Source organism: Crinia signifera, chromosome 7 (genome assembly GCF_055691185.1).
Source record: "Crinia signifera chromosome 7, ASM5569118v1, whole genome shotgun sequence".
Taxonomy (NCBI): Eukaryota; Metazoa; Chordata; class Amphibia; order Anura; family Myobatrachidae; genus Crinia; species Crinia signifera.
Window position 1 is genome coordinate 47,432,783 of NC_139223.1, and position 21,631 is coordinate 47,454,413.

Below are 21,631 nucleotides of genomic sequence, written 5' to 3' on the forward strand. Positions count from 1 at the left end.
TTCTCACCTCCCCCCCAGCTATGGTGCGGCTCCGAGTATCGGCAGCAGCAGTCAGTCCTCATTCTCTCCTCCTCCCCCGCTATGGTGTGGCGGCTCTGGACAGCAGCGGGTCGCCGTCCTCTCCTACCACCATGATGCGGCTCCGTGAATCATGGCAGCAGCACACTATCTCACCTCCAGGTGCGGGTTCTGGCCAGCGGTTCTGCTTCCCTCTAGTAAAAACACCACCCTGCACCCCTTCGGCGCCCGGAGCGTGTGCTCCCCTGGCTCCGCCCTCCCTACGCCTCTGCCCCCGGACCGGACACTACAAGCTCCGGAATGCAGCGTTTGATGTCAGTATAGTGTGTGTAGCCATCTTTACATTAGTTTATTTGATAGGAGGCTGATGATCTGTCTTATTTACAGTTTGTTATATAGCACAGCAGATTCCGTTGCGCTTTATAATTGTAGACAGTGATAAAACAAATATATCTCAACCTGGGATTGAATGTATTAGGCCTATGACAGATGTAATGACAAAATCTTTTGTGGTCTGCTGAGACTTGCAGTTCCACTAGAGTTGTTAGCATTAGTGAGGCTGGCAGTCAGTCACTGGCTACAGTGCAGGTCATGCACTCAGGCAGGGTGACATTGGCAGCCTGTCCACACCCCCTCCTGACGTCACCTGGGCCGGGGCGCATGGATTGAGCGTCAGACACTGGTTACACACGGGAGCCGGCGAGGAGAGAACAACATGTCTGCTGTGTCCCTGCTACTGAGGGGAGCCCTGAGCCGGGTGCTGCTGGCGAGAGCTCGGGCCGCGGCGCCTGTGTCGGGGAGGAGCCTGAGCGGTGAGTCTGGAGATGTCACTCCGGGCTGTCCTGACGTCACATGTCACTTTCATGGGGCCACATATCCCCCACGTGGTACCAATAGATACCTGTGTCCTTTATTACGGGGGGGAGGGGGGGGGGTGTATATGTATATACACACTCACTCACAATGAACTTATACAATGTACACCCTGAGTCATGTATAAGAATGACCCCCCACCCCCCGCATTCATCACAACAAGGTCACAGCTATTGCACCATAGTGGTATTGGTACACCACTGCCTTCTTTGTATAGTAAAGCCCTCCCAGTGCTAATGTCCAGTATGTGGCAGACACTGGGAATTCCTGTAGCTTTAGAAATAGTGCAATAACCATGTGTTTTAATTCACACCTCTGTATTGCTACAAAGTAAAATTCACTATTTAGACTGAATGGCCACTATTCATCCCTAATTGTCTACTTCCTGTCCAACCATCATTATGTACTCATCTTAATACTCTGTTATGTGCATATCCGCTGTGTTATGTGTTATGACCTCAATGTGAGTAGACTTTTTTTTTTTTAAACAATATTCACCATCATTAACAACATTATCGTCTGTATTGTTTAACGCAAATCATTAACAATGTCCTCAATGGCCTGCACACGCTCCTCACGGCCGGCATTGGCAGGTGTGTATGCACTTACCGATACCCGCATCCCGCTGGGTCATGTCGGCAACGATATCGCTGGGCACACAAACCAGACATAGATTTCTGTATATTATTAAATTATGTGATTTTTTTTTTTCCCCCCACCAGGTTATATTTTCGGGTACCAGCCCTCTCCCGGGCTATCTGTGTTCCCATCCAGGTATAACCAGTGTAACCCAAGAAGTGTCACATCATGCCGGAGATACACAACACAGACAGTAGAGAACAAGGAGGAGGAGCCTGTCGTGCACACCATCATCGCTGACACGGAGAGCGTGCAAGGTGAGCCAAGCACTATCTGCTTAGAAAATGGGTACAATGGTTGATGCAATTTTTCTATTTTTTGTATCATTTACCAACCACGTGGACTACAATTGGGAATAATAGATAGCCCAAAGTGTGGCCCTTTTCCACTCATTTGGCTCAGATATGGTGAGACACCCATAAAAAAACCTCCCTAAAAAAAATAGTGTTGACCATTTGACCCTTTTGTACATGGCCTTTTCTACTGTCTACCTATTCCTTGTCGGCCATTTGCGTGTGGACTCTGACTATATAATATTATATAGTTCACTTAGATTTGCGTTTAAATAGCAATAATATAGCACAGTGGGCTCACTATGTATGACCGCCGGTGGGATGCCAGAAGACCGACAACAGCATCCTGCTTAACACAATCCCAACAGGTGCAGGGTAAGTATACATCCCCCACCTATGGCCTCATCCTCCGTTCCTCCTCCCGCATTCTAACCCTAACAATCTCGGTTAGTGCCTATCCCTACCCTCCACAGCCTAACAGAATCTCCGCCATTAAGTGCCTAAAGGTCCATAAACACTGAGCGATTTTGCCTATCATGTATGGGGAAAATCGCTGGGCTGAAAATCATTCAGTGCATACACACTGAGCGATTTTCTTCCTTCTGAGTGATTTTTTTTTTTTTTTGTCGATCATCCACTGGTAATACTAGCAGATGAGCGACATCAGCGCTCACTGCCAGGCTGTACACACTGGACATTTTTTTTATTTTTTTTACTGAAAGCCACTCAAACGAGAAAACTGAGCTGCTTTCAGCTTAAAATCGCCCAATGTGTATGGGCCTTAACCATAACCTCAAGTTCCCCCCTAGTGCCACACTTTGTAACACTTTTTCTTCAATGACTATAAATGACATGCTAGAATGGAACTAACCCAAAATACAGGTCGTCTTCTCTAATAACGCTACTGTAAACATTTCCATATGTATTGCAGGTTCTGCCTCTAAGCACGAGTTTCAAGCTGAAACCAAGAAGCTTCTGGACATTGTCGCTCGCTCATTATACTCTGAGAAAGAGGTGCATACTTCTAACTGATGGTATTGTTGGCATTGTTACCCTGCAGTGCAGCGGACATGGGTTTCATTCTCTATGTTCATGAGTATAATAATTACTAGGTGATTGCTGTGACTGGTCAGAATTCTTAAATTCCAATGTTCTAAAGAAAATAATGTTTTAATTTGTTTTGATTTGATTGTGGAACCACTGTTATCACCTAGACAACAACCTTCTGTTGGTGATACGTAACTCTGTTGCTCCCTCCTGCAGGTCTTTATCCGGGAACTCATCTCAAATAGTAGTGACGCCCTGGAGAAGCTCCGTCACAAGCTCATGTTGCAGGGGAGCGTCTTACCAGAGATGGAGATTCACTTACGGACAGACAGTGAGAAGGGAACCATCACCATCCAGGTACTAGGACCATGGTGATAGGCCTCTATTACCACCGTACATGTCAGTTCTCTGGTAGGCCTTGAGCACAGCTGTAACTGTTGTACATGTCAGTGCTGTACACTAATAGGCCCAGGGGCGGAACTACAGACGGTGCAGTGCACCGGGGTTAAACGGGCCCGGTGCTGCCGTCTGCCCGGCATGCTGTCATTCCCATTTTGTTACATTCTGTTGGCCGCTTTCTTCTCATTCACTGTTAATTTCCCTTATCTTTGCCATACATTTATTTCACTCTGTTTCCCTCTTCACACCTGCTCACATTTGCCTTACTTCTCTGTTCCTTTCATCCTCTCGCTTGTTGTTGTTTCATACTTAATTGGATTACTCAATCAACTTGATTTTACCCACTTATCTCCTCTCTAACAGCTGTTTATTGCCTGTTACCTTCTCTTCTCTTTCATATTCCAAGCTATCTCACTCTGTTATCTACCATTTCCTTGCAATCTACTACAGACGCTGTCTGTCTTCCCAAATCCCTGCTCTCTGTCTGCTTTCACTAATCTACGCTCTCACCTCTGGTCCTCAGGCTGTTAATCTCTCAATTTCACTTTCTCCTACCGCTCCCCCACCCTCCCAAGGACCCCCCCTTGCTTCTGCGATCCCAAAAACCTTATCCACATAAATACACAACCCACCCTCCCTCTTTCCTGTGCACTATGGAACGCCAGATCCATCTGCAACAAACTCCCTGCCATCCATGACCTTTTCATCTCTAGCGCATTCTACCTCCTTGCTATCACTGAGACCTGGATCTCCACCTATGATTCTGTCTCTCCAGCTGCTCTCTCTCCCATGGCGGCCTCTCTTTCTCTCACACCCCCAGGCCTGACGGTCGCCAAGGTGGCAGTGTGGGTTTTCTCCTCTCAGCCTCCTGCACCTACAGTGTCATTCACCCTAAACCAGGGCTGGGCAATTGCGGCCCTCCAGATGTTGAGGAACTACACATCCCAGGATGCTTTGCATTAGTTTTGCTATGTGGCCATGCTGAAACTGATGCAAGGCATGCTGGGATGTGTAGTTCCTCAACATCTGGAGGGCCGCAATTACCCAGCCCTGCCCTAAACCCTCTCTCCTCTTCTCCTCCTTTGAGTCTCACTCCATCCGTCTGTACTACCCCTACCACCTCCGTGTCGCTGCAATCTACCGTCCCCCTGGCCCTATCTCCCAATTTCTTGACAACTTCGCCGCCTGGCTTCCACACTTCCTGGGGGGGGGGGTCAGTTGAATACTGCTGTGACGGCGTGTAAAAGGCACTGCTCGCCATGGGGCATTGATTATACCCCACTGTACTACATCTATATAAACTGTACCTTTTTATTGGGTTCGGCAGTATCTGTATTCCCTCCTCACACTTACCCTACCCATACTCTGGCATCCTGCACTGTCTCAGTCTTCTCTTTGAGCCACACTTGCCCCTAACGTCTCATCTGTGCCCTCATTAGTCTGAGCAGGGCTGTCCCTGCCTCCTGCATGTTTGTGTTTTGTTCTATCTGCCTTGTATGTCCCTGTATTATTATGCGCTGTGGATCTCTAGCGCCATGCAAATCAACAGGAATAAAAAAATGGCCTTTTGTTATAGAGTTGATCGTAACCTATTGATGTGTGAAAGGTCAAAAAGTCATCTGTGTGCTTATCTGCATGATGTGTGACCTATCCTACAGGACACTGGCGTGGGGATGACACAGGAGGAGCTCATCTCTAACCTGGGAACCATCGCTCGCTCCGGGTCCAAGGTAAGAGGCCACAGCAAAGACATGTACATGGAGCTGTACAGTGCGTGTGTGTGTGTGTGTGTGTGTGTGTGTGTGTGTGTGTGTGTATAATATACATTATTCTCTTCTGTAGGCATTCCTGGATGCCCTGCAGAGCCAGACAGACACCTCTGGGAAGATCATAGGCCAGTTTGGTGTCGGCTTCTACTCCGCTTTCATGGTTGCAGACAAGGTTGTGGTTTTTTCCCAGTCTTCAGAGCCGGAGAGCATTGGGTACTGCTGGACGTCTGATGGGTAGGTGCAGGATACAGTGAGCAGCGTCTACCGCCTATAGCATAATGACATGTCACACCCACCACTCTATCAGATCCAGTGTTTGGACTTACTGCATGTTCCATTTATCTGTGATCGTATTATACCCCCTGACTGCTTTGTGCTGCCTGTCATTAGGTCCGGTGTCTTTGAAATGGCAGAGGCCAGCGGTGTGAGACCGGGCACAAAAGTAGTCATCCACCTTAAGGAAGACTGTAAAGAGTTTGCCAGCGAGGACAGAGTAAGAGGTCGGTCATTATTACTTACACTATGTACATTCACTTATACCAGGGCTGGGCAACACCGGCCCTCCAGATGTTAATGAACTACACATCCCAGGATGCTTTGCATTAGTTTTGCTATGTGGCCATGCTGAAACTGATGCAAGGCATGCTGGGATGTGTAGTTCATCAACATCTGGAGGGCCGGTGTTGCCCAGCCCTGATTTATACAGTGCCAGCACATTCTGCAAGCAACAACGTACTGTTACTCTGTTTAATATAGGTTTGGGCAACTTGTGGCTCTCCAGCTGTCATGAAACTATGCATCCCAGCATGCCCTAATTGTCACGTCCTATATGCCCCCCAACCAAATCCAAGAGGCAGAGTTGTCCTGTAAATTGCACAAATATGAAAGGAAGTCGGAGATGATCTATAGGAGAACTGTGGCAGGGCATGCTGGGACATGCAGTTTCACAACAGCTTGAGAGCCACAGGTTGGTCTGGCCTAATATTGGAACGTATAGATCTCTTATGCCTATATCTATCACATTGCAGAGGTGGTAACAAAGTACAGCAATTTCGTCAGCGCACCCGTGTACTTGAATGGCAAGAGGGTTAATACATTGCAGGTAAGATGATATGGTCAGGATGTCCTGTCCTTCTGTTCCCTACTTTGTGGTCACAGTTCCTGTTACTCTTCTCCACTTCCTATGCCGCTTACAACACCACTTCATCTTCTTCAGGCTCTGTGGATGATGGATCCCAAGGAGATCGGGGAGTGGCAGCACGAGGAGTTCTACCGGTACATAGCACAAGCGTACGACAAACCGCGCTACACTCTACACTACAAGGCAGATGCTCCTGTAAATATCCGCAGCATCTTCTACGTGCCGGAGATGGTGAGTTTTGTTCAGGAGACAACGTCTACATGCCAGGGAGGACAATGCATGACAGGAGAAGCAGCGGTTTTCCTCCTGCATGTGTAATCCTCCTATGTATTCCCTCCATGTGTAAGTGTGATGCCCTCTCTTTGCACACTTTGGCCCTTATTATAGTTGAATTTGACGGATGCGTATTTCGGACAGGAACCGAGTGATCTTAGCCCACGCTTACCGTACGGATCGCTCACACCGTCCGAATGCGGTAAGACACCGAGCGTACGGACCGCGAGTAGATGTTTCATGTGAACACCTCCTCCATCTGTGGGAACCTCCGATGGTCGCCAACCATCGAATGATGGCCCGAGCAGTCAGGCAGCACAGAGTGCTCCAGACCACTCTTACATTTTTCTGTATGAAAGCAGGGATATGGGCGGGCAGCTGACATCCGGCTATGTCAGTTGTCTGCCCCCCACACGTGCGTCATGGCTGCATTACCATATGCGTACGCCCAGCATTTTCATGGGAACACCCATGAAACGCAGGGCGTGCGCATATGGTAATGAGCCCAAACAGCCCTTCACGCCCCTCTCCACCCCCTGCTCGGATGGTTCCGTAGGATCGTTTTCTGCATGGAACTCACTCCGTGTTCAGACGTGCGAGGTGTTCGCACATGCGCAGATACGCCTCTGCACATGCGCAAATACCAGACCTCGGCCGTCCGACCACACACGGAGCTGTCCGACTCAATCAGAATAAGGGCCTTTTTACAGAGCACTTCACATCAGATGGGAAAGTGAAACCAAAGTTGGCCATACATCAGACCAACCTGCATACGACCTGATCATAGGCATGTCGCAAAAGCGGTCTAACGAGCGATCGTATGTACTTATAAAACACATACGATCTGCTTACGACCACAAGCCATTCCGTCTGATCATATGTACAGCACATATGATCATTGGAGTGACCTCTCGACCCGCGGGACCGCACATCGTATCGATATTCCTCACTATGTACACCCAATCGATTGCCCGACCTGTCTGATTGGTATGTTCGGGCCTGAGATTGTTCCGGTGTATGTCCAGCATTAAGCACCATGTCTAAGATTGTACAATATTCCCAATAACTTTCTGTATGCAGAAACCCTCCATGTTTGATGTGAGCCGGGAGCTGGGGTCCAGCGTTGCTCTTTACAGCCGCAAAGTCCTCATCCAGACCAAAGCTGCTGACATTCTGCCCAAGTGGCTGCGCTTCCTGCGAGGTGAGCATGTGGTTTATGCCCTTCCCAGCACACGTGTGTGACAGAATGAGCCATTGCACAAAGCAGGCTGGCTTCCATGGTTGGACGTGGCGATACACATGTAATAACTAATGTTTACAGTGGGGTAATCTGCTTCCCTTTCTTCTTCTGTTTATAGGCGTTGTAGACAGCGAGGACATCCCCCTGAATCTGAGCCGCGAGTTACTGCAGGAGAGCGCTCTGATTAGGTGACAATAGGATCATTTCATGCTTTATACTGATGATTACAAAATATTACAGCCAGCTATGTAACTGTATTGGATTGGGGACTGGAAAGGTTTATAGTAAATACAGGGGGAGATGCATCATTACGTGGAAAGAAATAACGTACCAACCAATCAGCTCCTGGCTGTCATTTTTCATACACAACCTATAACACACCAGTCAGTTGAATGGTTGGTATTTGATCTCCAAGCTTTAATACCCCCCCAATAGTAGGGTATTTGGTACTTGTGTACTTTCACGGCTCCCACGATGTGCATCGTACAGGGAAAAATCGCATTGCATGAGATCGCATGCGATCTGATGCGATGCGATGTCATTTTTCACAGAAATAATGGACATGAGTTGACATCATGTAAAATGCACCCCAAATGTAATTTTCACACTGTACCACCCCCACTATCAACGCCAATCCGAAGCGTGGCAAGCGCAGCGAGCCCGCGAGGGGCGGCGGTACGCGTCCTACGACCTTTTCATACCCCCACTATCCACGTCGGCGTGGAGTTGAGAATAGAAAGTGTGGCGAGCCCGAAGCGTGGCGAGCGGACACGGATACCTGTGAAGCCCGCGAGGGGACACGGATACCTGTGAAGGTATCCGCGTCCCCTCGCGGGGCTCGGTGGCTCGCTGCGCTCGCCACACTTTCTATTCTCAACTCCACGCCAACGTGGATAGTGGGGGTATGAAAAGGTCGTAGGACGCGTACCGCCGCCCCTCGCGGGCTCGCTGCGCTTGCCACGCTTCGGGTTGGCGTTGATAGTGGGGGTGGTACAGTGTGAAAAATGACATTTGGGGTGCATTTTACATGATGTCAACTCATGTCCATTATTTCTGTGAAAAATGACATCGCATCAGATCGCATGCGATTTTATCAAAAATGCATAAAAACACGGGAAAATTGCATCCCATCGCATGCCACTACATATGGCATGCGATGGGAGCCGTGAAAGTACACAAGTACCGGGTATTTTAATGTATTACATGGCTGATGTAAAGCCGGTGACACACCAGCATAACGGTGCTGTGGAACCTCCCTGCCTGATTACTGTTAAGGTGCCATACATGGTGTGTTGTGTGCTCCCGTGCACATCCCATCGCACAGTTCACAAAGGTATGTGCTGCACATACATTTTTAACTAGCTTTGGATAGCATTGCACGCAAATTGCAAAACTCATGCAATGATCGCACCATGTATGGGCACCTTTAGAGCTGTCGCACAGGCGTTTGTCTCTTGTTCGACAGTTCGTAACACTTGAAAAGCAGTGAGAAGCCCGGGAATGTCACTTAGGGACTAACGCATTGTTTGTTGGCATGTTCGCGTGGTTATGTGGAGTTGCTTGTAGCTGAAGTTATGTCCCAATCAGCGCAGTATGTCAGTGCCTTGTGTATATATAATACAAAGGTGCATACACTCCATGATGCGGCTTGATAGTGTTTATTTAAAAAGAAAGAAAATCTATTTAATGTGCTATTTGTACACACTATATTGTAAGGGAATAATGTCATTTCAGTATTAAGTGGGCGATGTATCAAGCCTTGGCAAGAGATGAGGTGGAGATGTTGCGCAAAGGAACCAATCCGCTTCTGTCATTTATCTAGCACAGTCTATGAAATGGCAGAAGCTGATTGGTTGCTTTGGGCGAATTTTCCTGCTTTTAAGGCTTGATATATAAATGTGAAATTGACTTTTGACATAGAGGGGCTTATGTGTGTGTGTGTGAAGATGAAAGAACCAAGTGATTTCGGTGAGTTCACCTCTAAATTGACGTAGACAGTTTAGTTAAATGGAAAAACTCTTTTGAATCATGCAGGTTTCTTCGGTACAGAACCTATGGCATAAGCCCTGCGTAATACAACGAGATACAAAAATTCACACATCCAATGATTATTCCCTTTAAAAATCCAAAAGAAATTTTCCTTGCATTAGCCACATGTACTATAACTGCAGTAGTAATGAATGAAGGACTATCAATACACAAACAGCCAATCGGACGCGGTTAGATGGTGCTGCCAGTATCGGAACATCAAGACTCTAGTGCTGCACATAAATAAACCTAAGAAACCTATCTGGACATTTCTCCACTTAAATGTACATAGCCAGAGTTCTCCAATAATGATTGTTCACCCCAATTCCATCCATCATGTAGCAGCCTGTTATCTACCTCCCAATAGCAAAATGTACCAGTAATCCAGAAGCAACCTTACTGTTTCCAGGCCTTGTGTCTGGGTATTAGATGTCTCCCTTACTGCTTATAAAAGATCCTTGTACAGGAGGCAGGAATATCATGCAATAATGTAATGCTCAGGACATTGATAGGAAGTAATGGAAAGAGGATTGAGGATTAGCAATGGTTACATTTGCCTTTTCTTCCACTTTTACACCTCTCAGGAAACTGCGGAATGTGCTGCAGCAACGACTGATTAAATTCTTCCTTGACCAGAGTAAGAAGGACCCTGAGAAGTACAGCAAGTTCTTCCAGGACTATGGGCTCTTTATCCGAGAAGGGATAGTGACCACCGCAGAGCAGGAGGTTAAGGTGAGGATGTAGTAACGTGGGATTATCTAGACTGTATATTCAGTTTCAGCCTCCGTTACAGAGACTGCAGGATTTATATGCAAGACTTTCTTCCTGGTAATCTGTAAAGTCCTAGTGAAAGCTGGATCAGATATGGAGATGGTTCCTTGTAGTCTGACTTCATGGACTTTTCTTCATCCATTAGACACTGAAAAGTGCTTGTCTTCTAGAACATGGGTTCCTGACTGTGGGTCCCTGTTACATCCGGGTTATGGTTGGGGATTTTTTGGTCGGGTACCATGGGATGGGTGGCGACCCTACTTAGTGGAACCAGTTAGCTTCCTGAGACACAGCAGAGTTCCTCCTTTATTACTGCTGTGGTCTTCATGTCCATTACATAGAGGTCTCAATGCCGGCAGGTCTTTACAGTAAAACATAGCTTTAGCGCTGTATTGAGACGAGAAGCCATCTTTGCCTGAAGTGGAGTCTGCATACGGATCTGTATTCGATTACTCCTGTCTGACCCATTTCCATGCTGCCTCTTTCAGGAGGACATTGGAAAGTTGCTGCGGTTTGAATCCTCAGCCCTGCCTATAGGTCAGCAGACCAGCCTGATGGACTACGCCAGCCGCATGGTAGCAGGAACACGCAACATCTACTACTTGTGTGCACCCAACCGGCACCTTGCAGAACACAGCGTGTACTTTGAAGCTATGAAGCAGAAGCACACAGAGGTAGTTTGCGCCTACTGTTGCAGTTATGTCCCGATCTGCTGTTTCTTGTTTGCGCTATTACAGATCTTCCTTGGTGTCCCGCTAGGTCCTGTTCTGCTATGAGCAGTTTGATGAGCTCACTATGCTGCACTTGCGGGAGTTTGATAAGAAGAAGCTCATTTCGGTGGAAACTGATATCGTTGTAGACCACTACAAGGAGGACAATTTTGAGGACAGTCGGCCAGGTAGCCCATGTTTTCTCCTGTTGCAGGTTGTGGAAGAATAGATACCTTGGACCATTACTTACATTTGTTGTGTCGCTTCTTCCTCAGCATCCGATAAATTGCCAGAGAAAGAAGCAGAAGATTTGATGGCCTGGATGAGAAATGGTTTAGCAAATCGAGTGACTAATATCAAGGTACAAACCGCTACCTCTTGGCTTCTTTCACTTAGAGACACTGGAGTCACACTGGGTTATAGATAGTGGTGTATGGACCCTGGTGCTTTAAACCATAAATGATTTGAACTTGGCTCCTTCCCCTCTATACCAAACCTGACTTCAGTGAAACTAAACTGAAGCCAGGTGGGGTATAGAGGGGTGGAGTTGGGCTCCAAGGGGCCTGTTGGAGCCCAGGCGTCTCTGTTGGGCTGCTGGGCCTTCTATTACCGTATATTTTCGTTTTACTTTACTTTCTCTAAAGGAGAAGATACGGAACGTGTATTAGTAACTATACACAACCAGAGAGCGCCAAACGATTGGGGATGGTACAAATAATTTTTTATTTTTATATTAAAAGTATATAAAACACCATTATAATAAATCATAAATACATAATAACAGAAATATAAAATTTATAAATGAATGGACATATTTACACTCAACGTGAAATCGTAGCAGCAGCCAATAGTCCCAATTGCGGGTGTGTGCTCTCCTTTGAGCCAAGGTTTCTAATACTGGGTGTCCAGCTTAAAGATGATGATGGATAGCAGCCTGGTTATAAACAATTTGATGCAGTCTGCAGACTGCTCAAGCACCTCTGCCAGCTGACGTCGCCTGTTGACGAACAGCTGATTTGATATTGAGCAGAGAGCGAGCTGTCTGCCTCGGCAACAGCTTAGATGACACACGCTGAATTGCCGGAGACTTTGCGAAGCAAGTAAGACCAGTACACTCACCCAGACTTATGTGATTCTGCCGACGTGCGGCTAGCGTGGTTCGTGCTGTGACGGCTGGGGAGGCTTGATGCTTGAATCAGCTGGTAAGCGAGAGATGGTACGGAAACCTTTGTAAAGGAGCTGCTGAGAAGGATTTCACAGTTGGAGTGAGTTTTGTCTCTGTATCTTGACGCGTTTCTCCGCTGTAGCTGTGTGTAGCGGTTTCTTCAGAAGGGTATAACAGAGATCATGATTGATGGCTTTTTAAAGCACTGCTCTCCAATCGTGCTGAGGCACTCATTAGTGCTGCAAGGTGGTTTATTAACCCTCTATGGTCAAATTTAAGAGGGAAGTGTCCGTTATCCATAGGTGGCTGATTTTATTTGCACAAGGCATTTGGACTACATATCGCATAAAAAAATATATACATATACATGCATAAACAAAATATCAAAATAAACCCCCCAAAAAGAAAAGAAGAAAGAACCCTAAGCGAGGAATGGCATCTAATGTTTTTTTTAAAAAACATAGAAAAAAACATACAAAGCAACTACATTAACTGCTCTAGAAATAGATAGCAAGAAAGACTATTGTTCTCAGTAAAGGGCAAGGTGGCTCAATAGGTAGCTCACCCGTCTGGCAACATGAACCTTCATGCAGCCCCGGTTCGAATCCTACATATTTCCAACATACATTTATATTTTAAAGAAAATTGTAAATATTGTTTGCTATAGCGTTATTTATACCAATATTTAGTTTGAACATAACAACCTTTTGTTAATACACGGTAGTTAGTGATTTTAGTATTACTTTCCATTTATGGAATTAATAATCGATATAGTGAGTTTTTCACTGCTAATAGAGTACAAAAACAGAAAAAATGTTTTTTATGTAAATACATATATGTGACAAATGAGTTATGATAAACAGAGAAATAGATTATATATAAAAACAAATTATATAAAAAGAAATAAAATAATATAATAATATAATAGATGAATGCCAATCAAGTAGGGGGAGGAGCAGGGATTAAATCTTTAGATTTTTAGATGTTATTTAGCTCTATACATTCATTTAAACCAGCTGGATGCAGGCTGTTCAATGCAAATATCCAATAGGCTTCTTTCCTGCACAATTGGTTAAACCTGTCACCTCCCCTTGGTGTGGCTTTGATTGTCTCGATCCCCTGAATGGTTAGACCATCAATGACACCCTGATGTCTATATTTTATGTGTCGTGATAAACTATGTGAGATGGCACATTTGAGCATATTTCTTCTGTGCTCCAGAAATCTCACATTAAGTGAGCGAGTCACAGCATCCAAAAAAACAGTTAAAAAATTCTGATTTCTTGGAGAACTTCACACCGATTTTTGTTTCTAAATTTAATAGCCACTCAAAACAGCTAAAAAAGGTCATACAAAATAACTTTAAAATTCTTAAAAGTGACAAATATTTGGCCCATTCATTGGGAGATACCCCAAGGGTGGTCTTCAAAAGAAATACCACCCTCAAAAACTCCTTAGCACCAAGCCATTTTCTACCAGTCCCTAAAGATATTCTCACAACTCTCAATAGCCGGAAAGGCTGTTACAAATGTCAAAGACTTAAATGTATAACCTGCAAATTTCTAAATAACAGTACACAATTCTCCTCTTCCACTAACGGTTCAGTACACACAATTGAGAACTTTATAAACTGTACGTCTACATACGTTATATATTTGATCACCTGTGTATGCGGCTTACAATATGTAGGCCGCACGACTCGCTCACTTAATGTGAGATTTCTGGAGCACAGAAGAAATATGCTCAAATGTGCCATCTCACATAGTTTATCACGACACATAAAATATAGACATCAGGGTGTCATTGATGGTCTAACCATTCAGGGGATCGAGACAATCAAAGCCACACCAAGGGGAGGTGACAGGTTTAACCAATTGTGCAGGAAAGAAGCCTATTGGATATTTGCATTGAACAGCCTGCATCCAGCTGGTTTAAATGAATGTATAGAGCTAAATAACATCTAAAAATCTAAAGATTTAATCCCTGCTCCTCCCCCTACTTGATTGGCATTCATCTATTATATTATTATATTATTTTATTTCTTTTTATATAATTTGTTTTTATATATAATCTATTTCTCTGTTTATCATAACTCATTTGTCACATATATGTATTTACATAAAAAACATTTTTTCTGTTTTTGTACTCTATTAGCAGTGAAAAACTCACTATATCGATTATTAATTCCATAAATGGAAAGTAATACTAAAATCACTAACTACCGTGTATTAACAAAAGGTTGTTATGTTCAAACTAAATATTGGTATAAATAACGCTATAGCAAACAATATTTACAATTTTCTTTAAAATATAAATGTATGTTGGAAATATGTAGGATTCGAACCGGGGCTGCATGAAGGTTCATGTTGCCAGACGGGTGAGCTACCTATTGAGCCACCTTGCCCTTTACTGAGAACAATAGTCTTTCTTGCTATCTATTTCTAGAGCAGTTAATGTAGTTGCTTTGTATGTTTTTTTCTATGTTTTTTAAAAAAAACATTAGATGCCATTCCTCGCTTAGGGTTCTTTCTTCTTTTCTTTTTGGGGGGTTTATTTTGATATTTTGTTTATGCATGTATATGTATATATTTTTTTATGCGATATGTAGTCCAAATGCCTTGTGCAAATAAAATCAGCCACCTATGGATAACGGACACTTCCCTCTTAAATTTGACCATAGAGGGTTAATAAACCACCTTGCAGCACTAATGAGTGCCTCAGCACGATTGGAGAGCAGTGCTTTAAAAAGCCATCAATCATGATCTCTGTTATACCCTTCTGAAGAAACCGCTACACACAGCTACAGCGGAGAAACGCGTCAAGATACAGAGACAAAACTCACTCCAACTGTGAAATCCTTCTCAGCAGCTCCTTTACAAAGGTTTCCGTACCATCTCTCGCTTACCAGCTGATTCAAGCATCAAGCCTCCCCAGCCGTCACAGCACGAACCACGCTAGCCGCACGTCGGCAGAATCACATAAGTCTGGGTGAGTGTACTGGTCTTACTTGCTTCGCAAAGTCTCCGGCAATTCAGCGTGTGTCATCTAAGCTGTTGCCGAGGCAGACAGCTCGCTCTCTGCTCAATATCAAATCAGCTGTTCGTCAACAGGCGACGTCAGCTGGCAGAGGTGCTTGAGCAGTCTGCAGACTGCATCAAATTGTTTATAACCAGGCTGCTATCCATCATCATCTTTAAGCTGGACACCCAGTATTAGAAACCTTGGCTCAAAGGAGAGCACACACCCGCAATTGGGACTATTGGCTGCTGCTACGATTTCACGTTGAGTGTAAATATGTCCATTCATTTATAAATTTTATATTTCTGTTATTATGTATTTATGATTTATTATAATGGTGTTTTATATACTTTTAATATAAAAATAAAAAATTATTTGTACCATCCCCAATCGTTTGGCGCTCTCTGGTTGTGTATAGTTACTAATACACGTTCCGTATCTTCCCCTGTATCTAGTTTGCAAATGTATCCAATTTGCTAATTGGGAGCTGCCAACCATTTCTTCCCTGACTATCCCGTTATTCCATAAGTGTGACCGCACTAGTGTTTGCGCCTGATGGGTTTTTTTCTAAAAACCTAGGTGTTTTGTTTCTCTAAAGGATTATGATTTCTAATGAAATATTTTGGTCTGACTTTAAATTGAGCTGTGTGTGTGTTCTCTGTACAGGTTACACCACGTCTTGACACCCACCCAGCCATGATTACTGTGCTGGAGATGGGGGCAGCCCGTCACTTCCTGCGCACACAGCAGCTCGCTAAAACTCTTGAGGAGCAGGCACAGATCTTGCAACCCACTCTGGAGATCAACACTGGGTGAGTGTCTCATGGGCAGTAAAAACAGGTATGGTATAAGATTCCGACGGTCGTTTCTCCGACATCAGGATCCCTGCAGGGGGGAGCGCATTGAAGCCCCTTTCCAGTTTGTTTTACGCTCACCACGCTGCGGAGCCACCTATTCTATTCTCGCTCTATGGGGGTCGTGGACCCCTATAAGGGAAAAATAGCTCAAGTAAGTCAGGATTCCGATGTCGGAGAAACCCAACTGACGGGCACGCTTCCGGCACCTGTAAAAATGCAACAGTGACGATAAAGCAACCAGGTGAATTCTCAGTTTCCTCAAATAATCTGATAACTCCTAAGGGCTCGGTTATACCTTTTCTAATGTCCCCTGCCCTGCACTAATGAGATTTCGTGGGGTCATATAAATAAAAGATAATGAATTACATTAATTGCCAGCGCGCTCATTTATTTGAACCTTTATGTGATAAATAATTTTGTAGTCTGGACATTATACTCGTACAGCTTTAACTTATGTTCGATTCCTGCTATTGATTTTCAGGCACCCTCTTATTAAGAAGCTCAGCCAGCTGAAGGACACAGACCAGGACCTAGCAAAGTTACTTCTGGAACAGGTGAGTAACCAACCCGAAGCTGAAATACTTCGATCATGTCAGTGATCAATATGTAATACATATCAATGGCTTATATGAAAGTAGGTTCCTGTACTATACCTCTGATATGTCTCCCGTCCTCTCTGAGCAGATCTATGACAACGCAATGATTGCAGCTGGGCTGAACGATGACCCCCGACCTATGGTGGGACGTCTCAATGAATTGTTAACTAAAGCTTTGGACAAGCACTGATCCCACCCACGATTCTGTATCGTATGCCATCCGCCAAGATCAACTACTGAACGCTCTTCCTGCCCCGGTTCCGGTTTATGGAAGTCCAGATAGTCTGTATCAGTTTTGCACAGCCCCCGTGTTTCCTATGGAAAAAAAAAACAGATTGTAAAGGAACAGTCCAGAGCATCTATTTATTGGTCAGAGGTCGCTATCGTCCCAAACGTTCCCCAGGGTTTGCAGTGGACATATGCAGCTTAATGTCTGCCACTGATTGTTACTGTGCATGTGATTTGGCCAGGTGATACGGAACCATTGTTGGAAATTCTAAAGTTGTAAACAAAAATAAGATGCTATGAATTTGTACAATCTTCTTGTATTGTGGTTTTTATTAAAGTCTGGTCTACCAGGGCGGCTGTATCTCTATAATGGGCACATGCACATGAGCCCCTGGCTCTGTGCCCAAAACAAATCTCATAGAATTTGACGGCAGATAAGAACCACTTGGCCCATCTAGTCTGCCCCTTTTTTAAACATGTTACCTCAAACCATATTTGATCCTTATTTTTTTGTAAGGATACCAATATGCCTATCCCAAGCATGTTTAAATTGTACTACTGTATTTGCGTCTACCACCTCTGATGGTAGGCTATTCCACTTATCTACTACTCTTTCTGTGAAGTAATTCTTCCTCACATTTCCCCTGAATCTTCCTCCCTCTAGTTTCAGTGCATGTCCTCGTGTTCTACTGCTCCTCTTCCTCTGAAGAATGTCTCCCACCTGTACCTTGTTAAAGCCCTTGATATATTTGAAAGTTTCTATCACGTCCCCCCTTTCCCTTCTCTGCTCTAAACTATACATATTAAGATCTTTTAGTCTTTCCTGGTACGTTTTGTGATGTAGGCCATGCACCATTTTAGTTGCTCTTCTTTGTACAGTCTCTAATGTATTTACATCCTTCTGGAGATATGGCCTCCAGAACTGAACACAATACTCTAGGTGAGGTCGTACCAATGACCTATACAGTGGCATTATTACTACTTTCTTTCTACTGCTGATACCTCTCCCTATGCAACCAAGCATCTGACTTGCCTTCTTCAATGCTTTGTTACATTGCCTACCTGCTTTTAAGTCCCCTGAAATAGTGACACCTAGATCCCTCTCATTATCAGTAGTTTCCATTATAGTGCCATTTATACTATATTGAGTTTTTGGATTTCTGAGACCCAAGTGCATGATTTTGCATTTTTTGGCATTAAACTGTAGTTGCCATGCTCTTGACCATTTCTCTAATCTGCCTAGATCCTCAATCATTTGTTTTACCCCTCCTGGTGTGTCTACCTGCATACCTTTGTGTCATCTGCAAAAAGGCACATTTTACCCTCAATTCCATTTGCAATATCACCAATAAAGATATTAAAAAGCAGCGGTCCAAGTACAGATCCCTGGGGTACTCCACTTGTAACCTTTACCTCCTTTGACTGTACTCCGTTTACTTCAACTCTCTGTTTTCTGTCCTGCAACCACGCTCTTATCCATTCAACTGTACCATGTACCGTGTGTGTGGGAGGAGGGACATGGTAATAGCATGTGTTCACGCCGAGTGCCTAGCTGCTCCTCTGCGTTCACTGGATGGTAGGGATAGGATTTGCAGGGATGATAGTTTCATTGGTCCTGAGCACCACAATGACTGATTTTATATTGTATACACCGGCTACATTTTCACATCTATATAATGTATTCATTCTATTAGGAACAACATGTAAACTGTGTTACCCCAGTGAATGGATATCTTTTCAATACCATATTATTTGGTGAGCACTGCAGAGTACTGTATGTATGATGCTCGTGTGTTGATGGCCTGACCGTTATCCTGCTCCGAACTGACAAGTCCCTGACCGCACTGCTCTGTGCTGTGGTAATGCTCAGTCTGGACAGTGTTGCCTTTAGCCTCTCGCTTTTAAAGTTTATTCCTAAAGGGATGCAGTTATAATCCCGGTGGTCCGGATGCTAGCTGCCGGAATCTAAACTGCCGCCAGAACACCAGCGATGGAAATAGATCAGGATGCTGATTTCAGAATCCCAAACTTAATTATGCCGAGGCAGGTTAGAGTCAAGCAAGGAAGGGGGGGGGGGGCGTTGGTTTAGTCACTTGGGGATGAGGGTTAGGCAGCAGGGTATGGAGATTAATGTTAGGCACTAGTGAGGAGGGTTAGGGTCAAGCTGCGGGTGGAGGGTTAGAATAAGGCTGAAAGCAGGAATGGTAAAGGTGGTTGGGGGGTTAACTCATGGAACCCCTGTTGGAATTGTTTGTATCCAAATGCCAAGATCGGTCTTTTGACCACCAGAATGTAGTAAGTATCCCCTCCTAAGTGTATACACTGGCACTAACTGAACTAAAGTATCCTGATTGTTAGGACAGCTGACAAGAGGTGTAGCTACTGTACCAACCTCCCCCAATATGCTGTTATTTCCTGTGCACGATGGTAGCAGAACACATCCCGTTATATATTGGTAGGTGGCTTTTTGAGCCACAAGCACTATATGATAATATCACTGCACGGCGTACAATCAAGAATTCAGGTCTAGTAAGTTTTTTCACCAGCTATGAAAGTGCTTATATACAGGTAGTTGTCGTCCTGCCCATATCATCTCATTGACTGTGTCCCTTATTTTGGAGAATGAATGAAAACGCTCTGACCAAGTCAATGCCACCTTATAATGAGCATAGCGGCTCCTCTTGCACATGTTCCCCTGGAACCTCCAGTTCCAATAAGTAGATAATGGAACAAATAAAACTACTAATATATTCAGTAGTCACATTAGTCAGCAGAGATGCTCCATATCTCCCTGCAACCAACACCAGCCCCATTCTTACATGAATCGTCTCTAATTAGAAACTAGCAGAGATGACCACAGCTAAGTGGTACAGTGGTCTCCTAGTGCCCCCCCCCCCACGTCTCCTGCGTCATGCATGTCCCATTACTGGCGGCCAGCACACGCCAGGCTGTTGTCTGCTACGTATTGTGGTTGTTGTGTCTGGAGATAATTCCACTCTGTCCTTGGTCTCCTGTCACGCGGGATTAGTCCTAACATCTGTTCCCAGTATAGTGCGGAGTCAGGGAGAGAGGCTGAGAGCTGTTGAGGCCGGGATACGTACATGGCACAGTCTGAGATGCACAATCACTGCAGCAAATCCTTGTGAGCAACCAGGACTGTGGCAGATAACACTGCTTGCACAATACTGACAGTTTTTGCCTTGGTATTGTGCAAGCAGTGGAACTGAAGGTTGAGGCAGATGATGGTGCATATAGGGGATGACTAAATAAGGTTTCTTCGGGACATTGGCTATTGACATGCTGCTAGCTTGCACTATGGATCTGAATGACTGCAATGCAAATTCATGATGTGTATGGAGTGGGGGAGGCAGGGCAGGTCAATAGAGAATTTGTCCCTGATGATGCAATGCTGCAAATTGAGGTTTCCCAGTATGACAGGGATGGGGAACCTTCGGCCTTTCAGTTGTTGTTCAACTTCACATCCCAGCATGCCCCGCTACAGTTTTGATATTTGGCCATGCTAAACCTGTTGCAGGGCATGCTGGGATGTGTAGTTCAACAACAACTGGAAGGAGGAAGGTTCCTGTGCTATGATCACACCACCCATCCTGCTGATTTCACTAGAATGCGGACAAGTCCTGGAGTATTGCGGCTGTGTCCGGACAGTACGGATGTATAAGCAGTATATATAGCCTGTCCTCCGGGGTTCTTTTGTAGTGTTGATCTATATGACCACATCCCAATCTTGGCTATTTTCTATCCCAGAGTGATTGCACCGCGTTGATCTCCAGTCTGTGTAGCAGGTCATTACCCCTATGCTTATTGTGTACGCAAGGTTCACTACCAATGCTACATGCACCCAGTCGCCAGGGTTCCTGTTACTAACGCTGCGTTCCCAGGTTGTATCCACTAGGCTCCCATCTATGTCACAGGTATGGTGCCTGCAGGAAAATGTCTCTTTAAAAAAAAAAAGTGACAATACATTTTACTATTTTTTTTTCCCCTCTTAGTCTGTATGTGTTGATGTGTTGGGAGGGAATACATATGTGTGCCCAGCATTTTGGATGCTAGCGTTCTAAAGACGGACAGCAGCGTCTCAATGCAGAGGATCCATGCTGCCACCATTTATCACCTCACATCGTGTCACTGCACTTATGCAGCTCTGTCGTAATCATCACACATATCTCATATCCTAATATACTCTGTGCTGCCTGGGAACGGGCTCTGTATTACTCAGTCTGTACCGCTTGCTGCCTACCCTTCCTCTGCTCACATAATGTCACTGCCACTGTCCTCACTGACACATTGCTCTTCTGATATAATCTATGCTGCATCCCTGCTCTTACTACACATGACTCCTCTCCTGATATACCATGTGCTGCTGGGGGACCTTGTTCCTTTCATCATATAACTCTCAAAACGACGGCTGTGCCAACCTCCTGCTGTACATCTCTCCATACATCGCACTGCTATTAATCACATATATACCTTAGTATCACAAAGGGCAGCTCTCCAGATAAGCTGGCCCTTTGTGATCAGCTTCGGTCCCTGGAATTCTGGGTTTTT

General features: G+C 44.9%; 1 protein-coding gene across 1 annotated transcript; it reads left to right on the forward strand.

Moving 5' to 3' along the window:
- Positions 1-655: 655 nt before the first annotated feature.
- Positions 656-17,375, forward strand: TRAP1 (TNF receptor associated protein 1). Its single transcript, XM_083152981.1, has 18 exons — positions 656-830; positions 1,614-1,787; positions 2,755-2,837; positions 3,087-3,227; positions 4,928-4,999; positions 5,112-5,272; positions 5,429-5,538; positions 6,067-6,140; positions 6,255-6,410; positions 7,533-7,653; positions 7,811-7,880; positions 10,305-10,452; positions 10,980-11,165; positions 11,251-11,389; positions 11,477-11,562; positions 16,051-16,196; positions 16,723-16,795; positions 16,926-17,375. The coding sequence occupies exons 1-18, from the start codon at positions 734-736 to the stop codon at positions 17,025-17,027; spliced, it is 2,139 nt and encodes a 712-aa protein (XP_083009107.1). The 5' UTR covers positions 656-733; the 3' UTR covers positions 17,028-17,375.
- Positions 17,376-21,631: the final 4,256 nt, after the last annotated feature.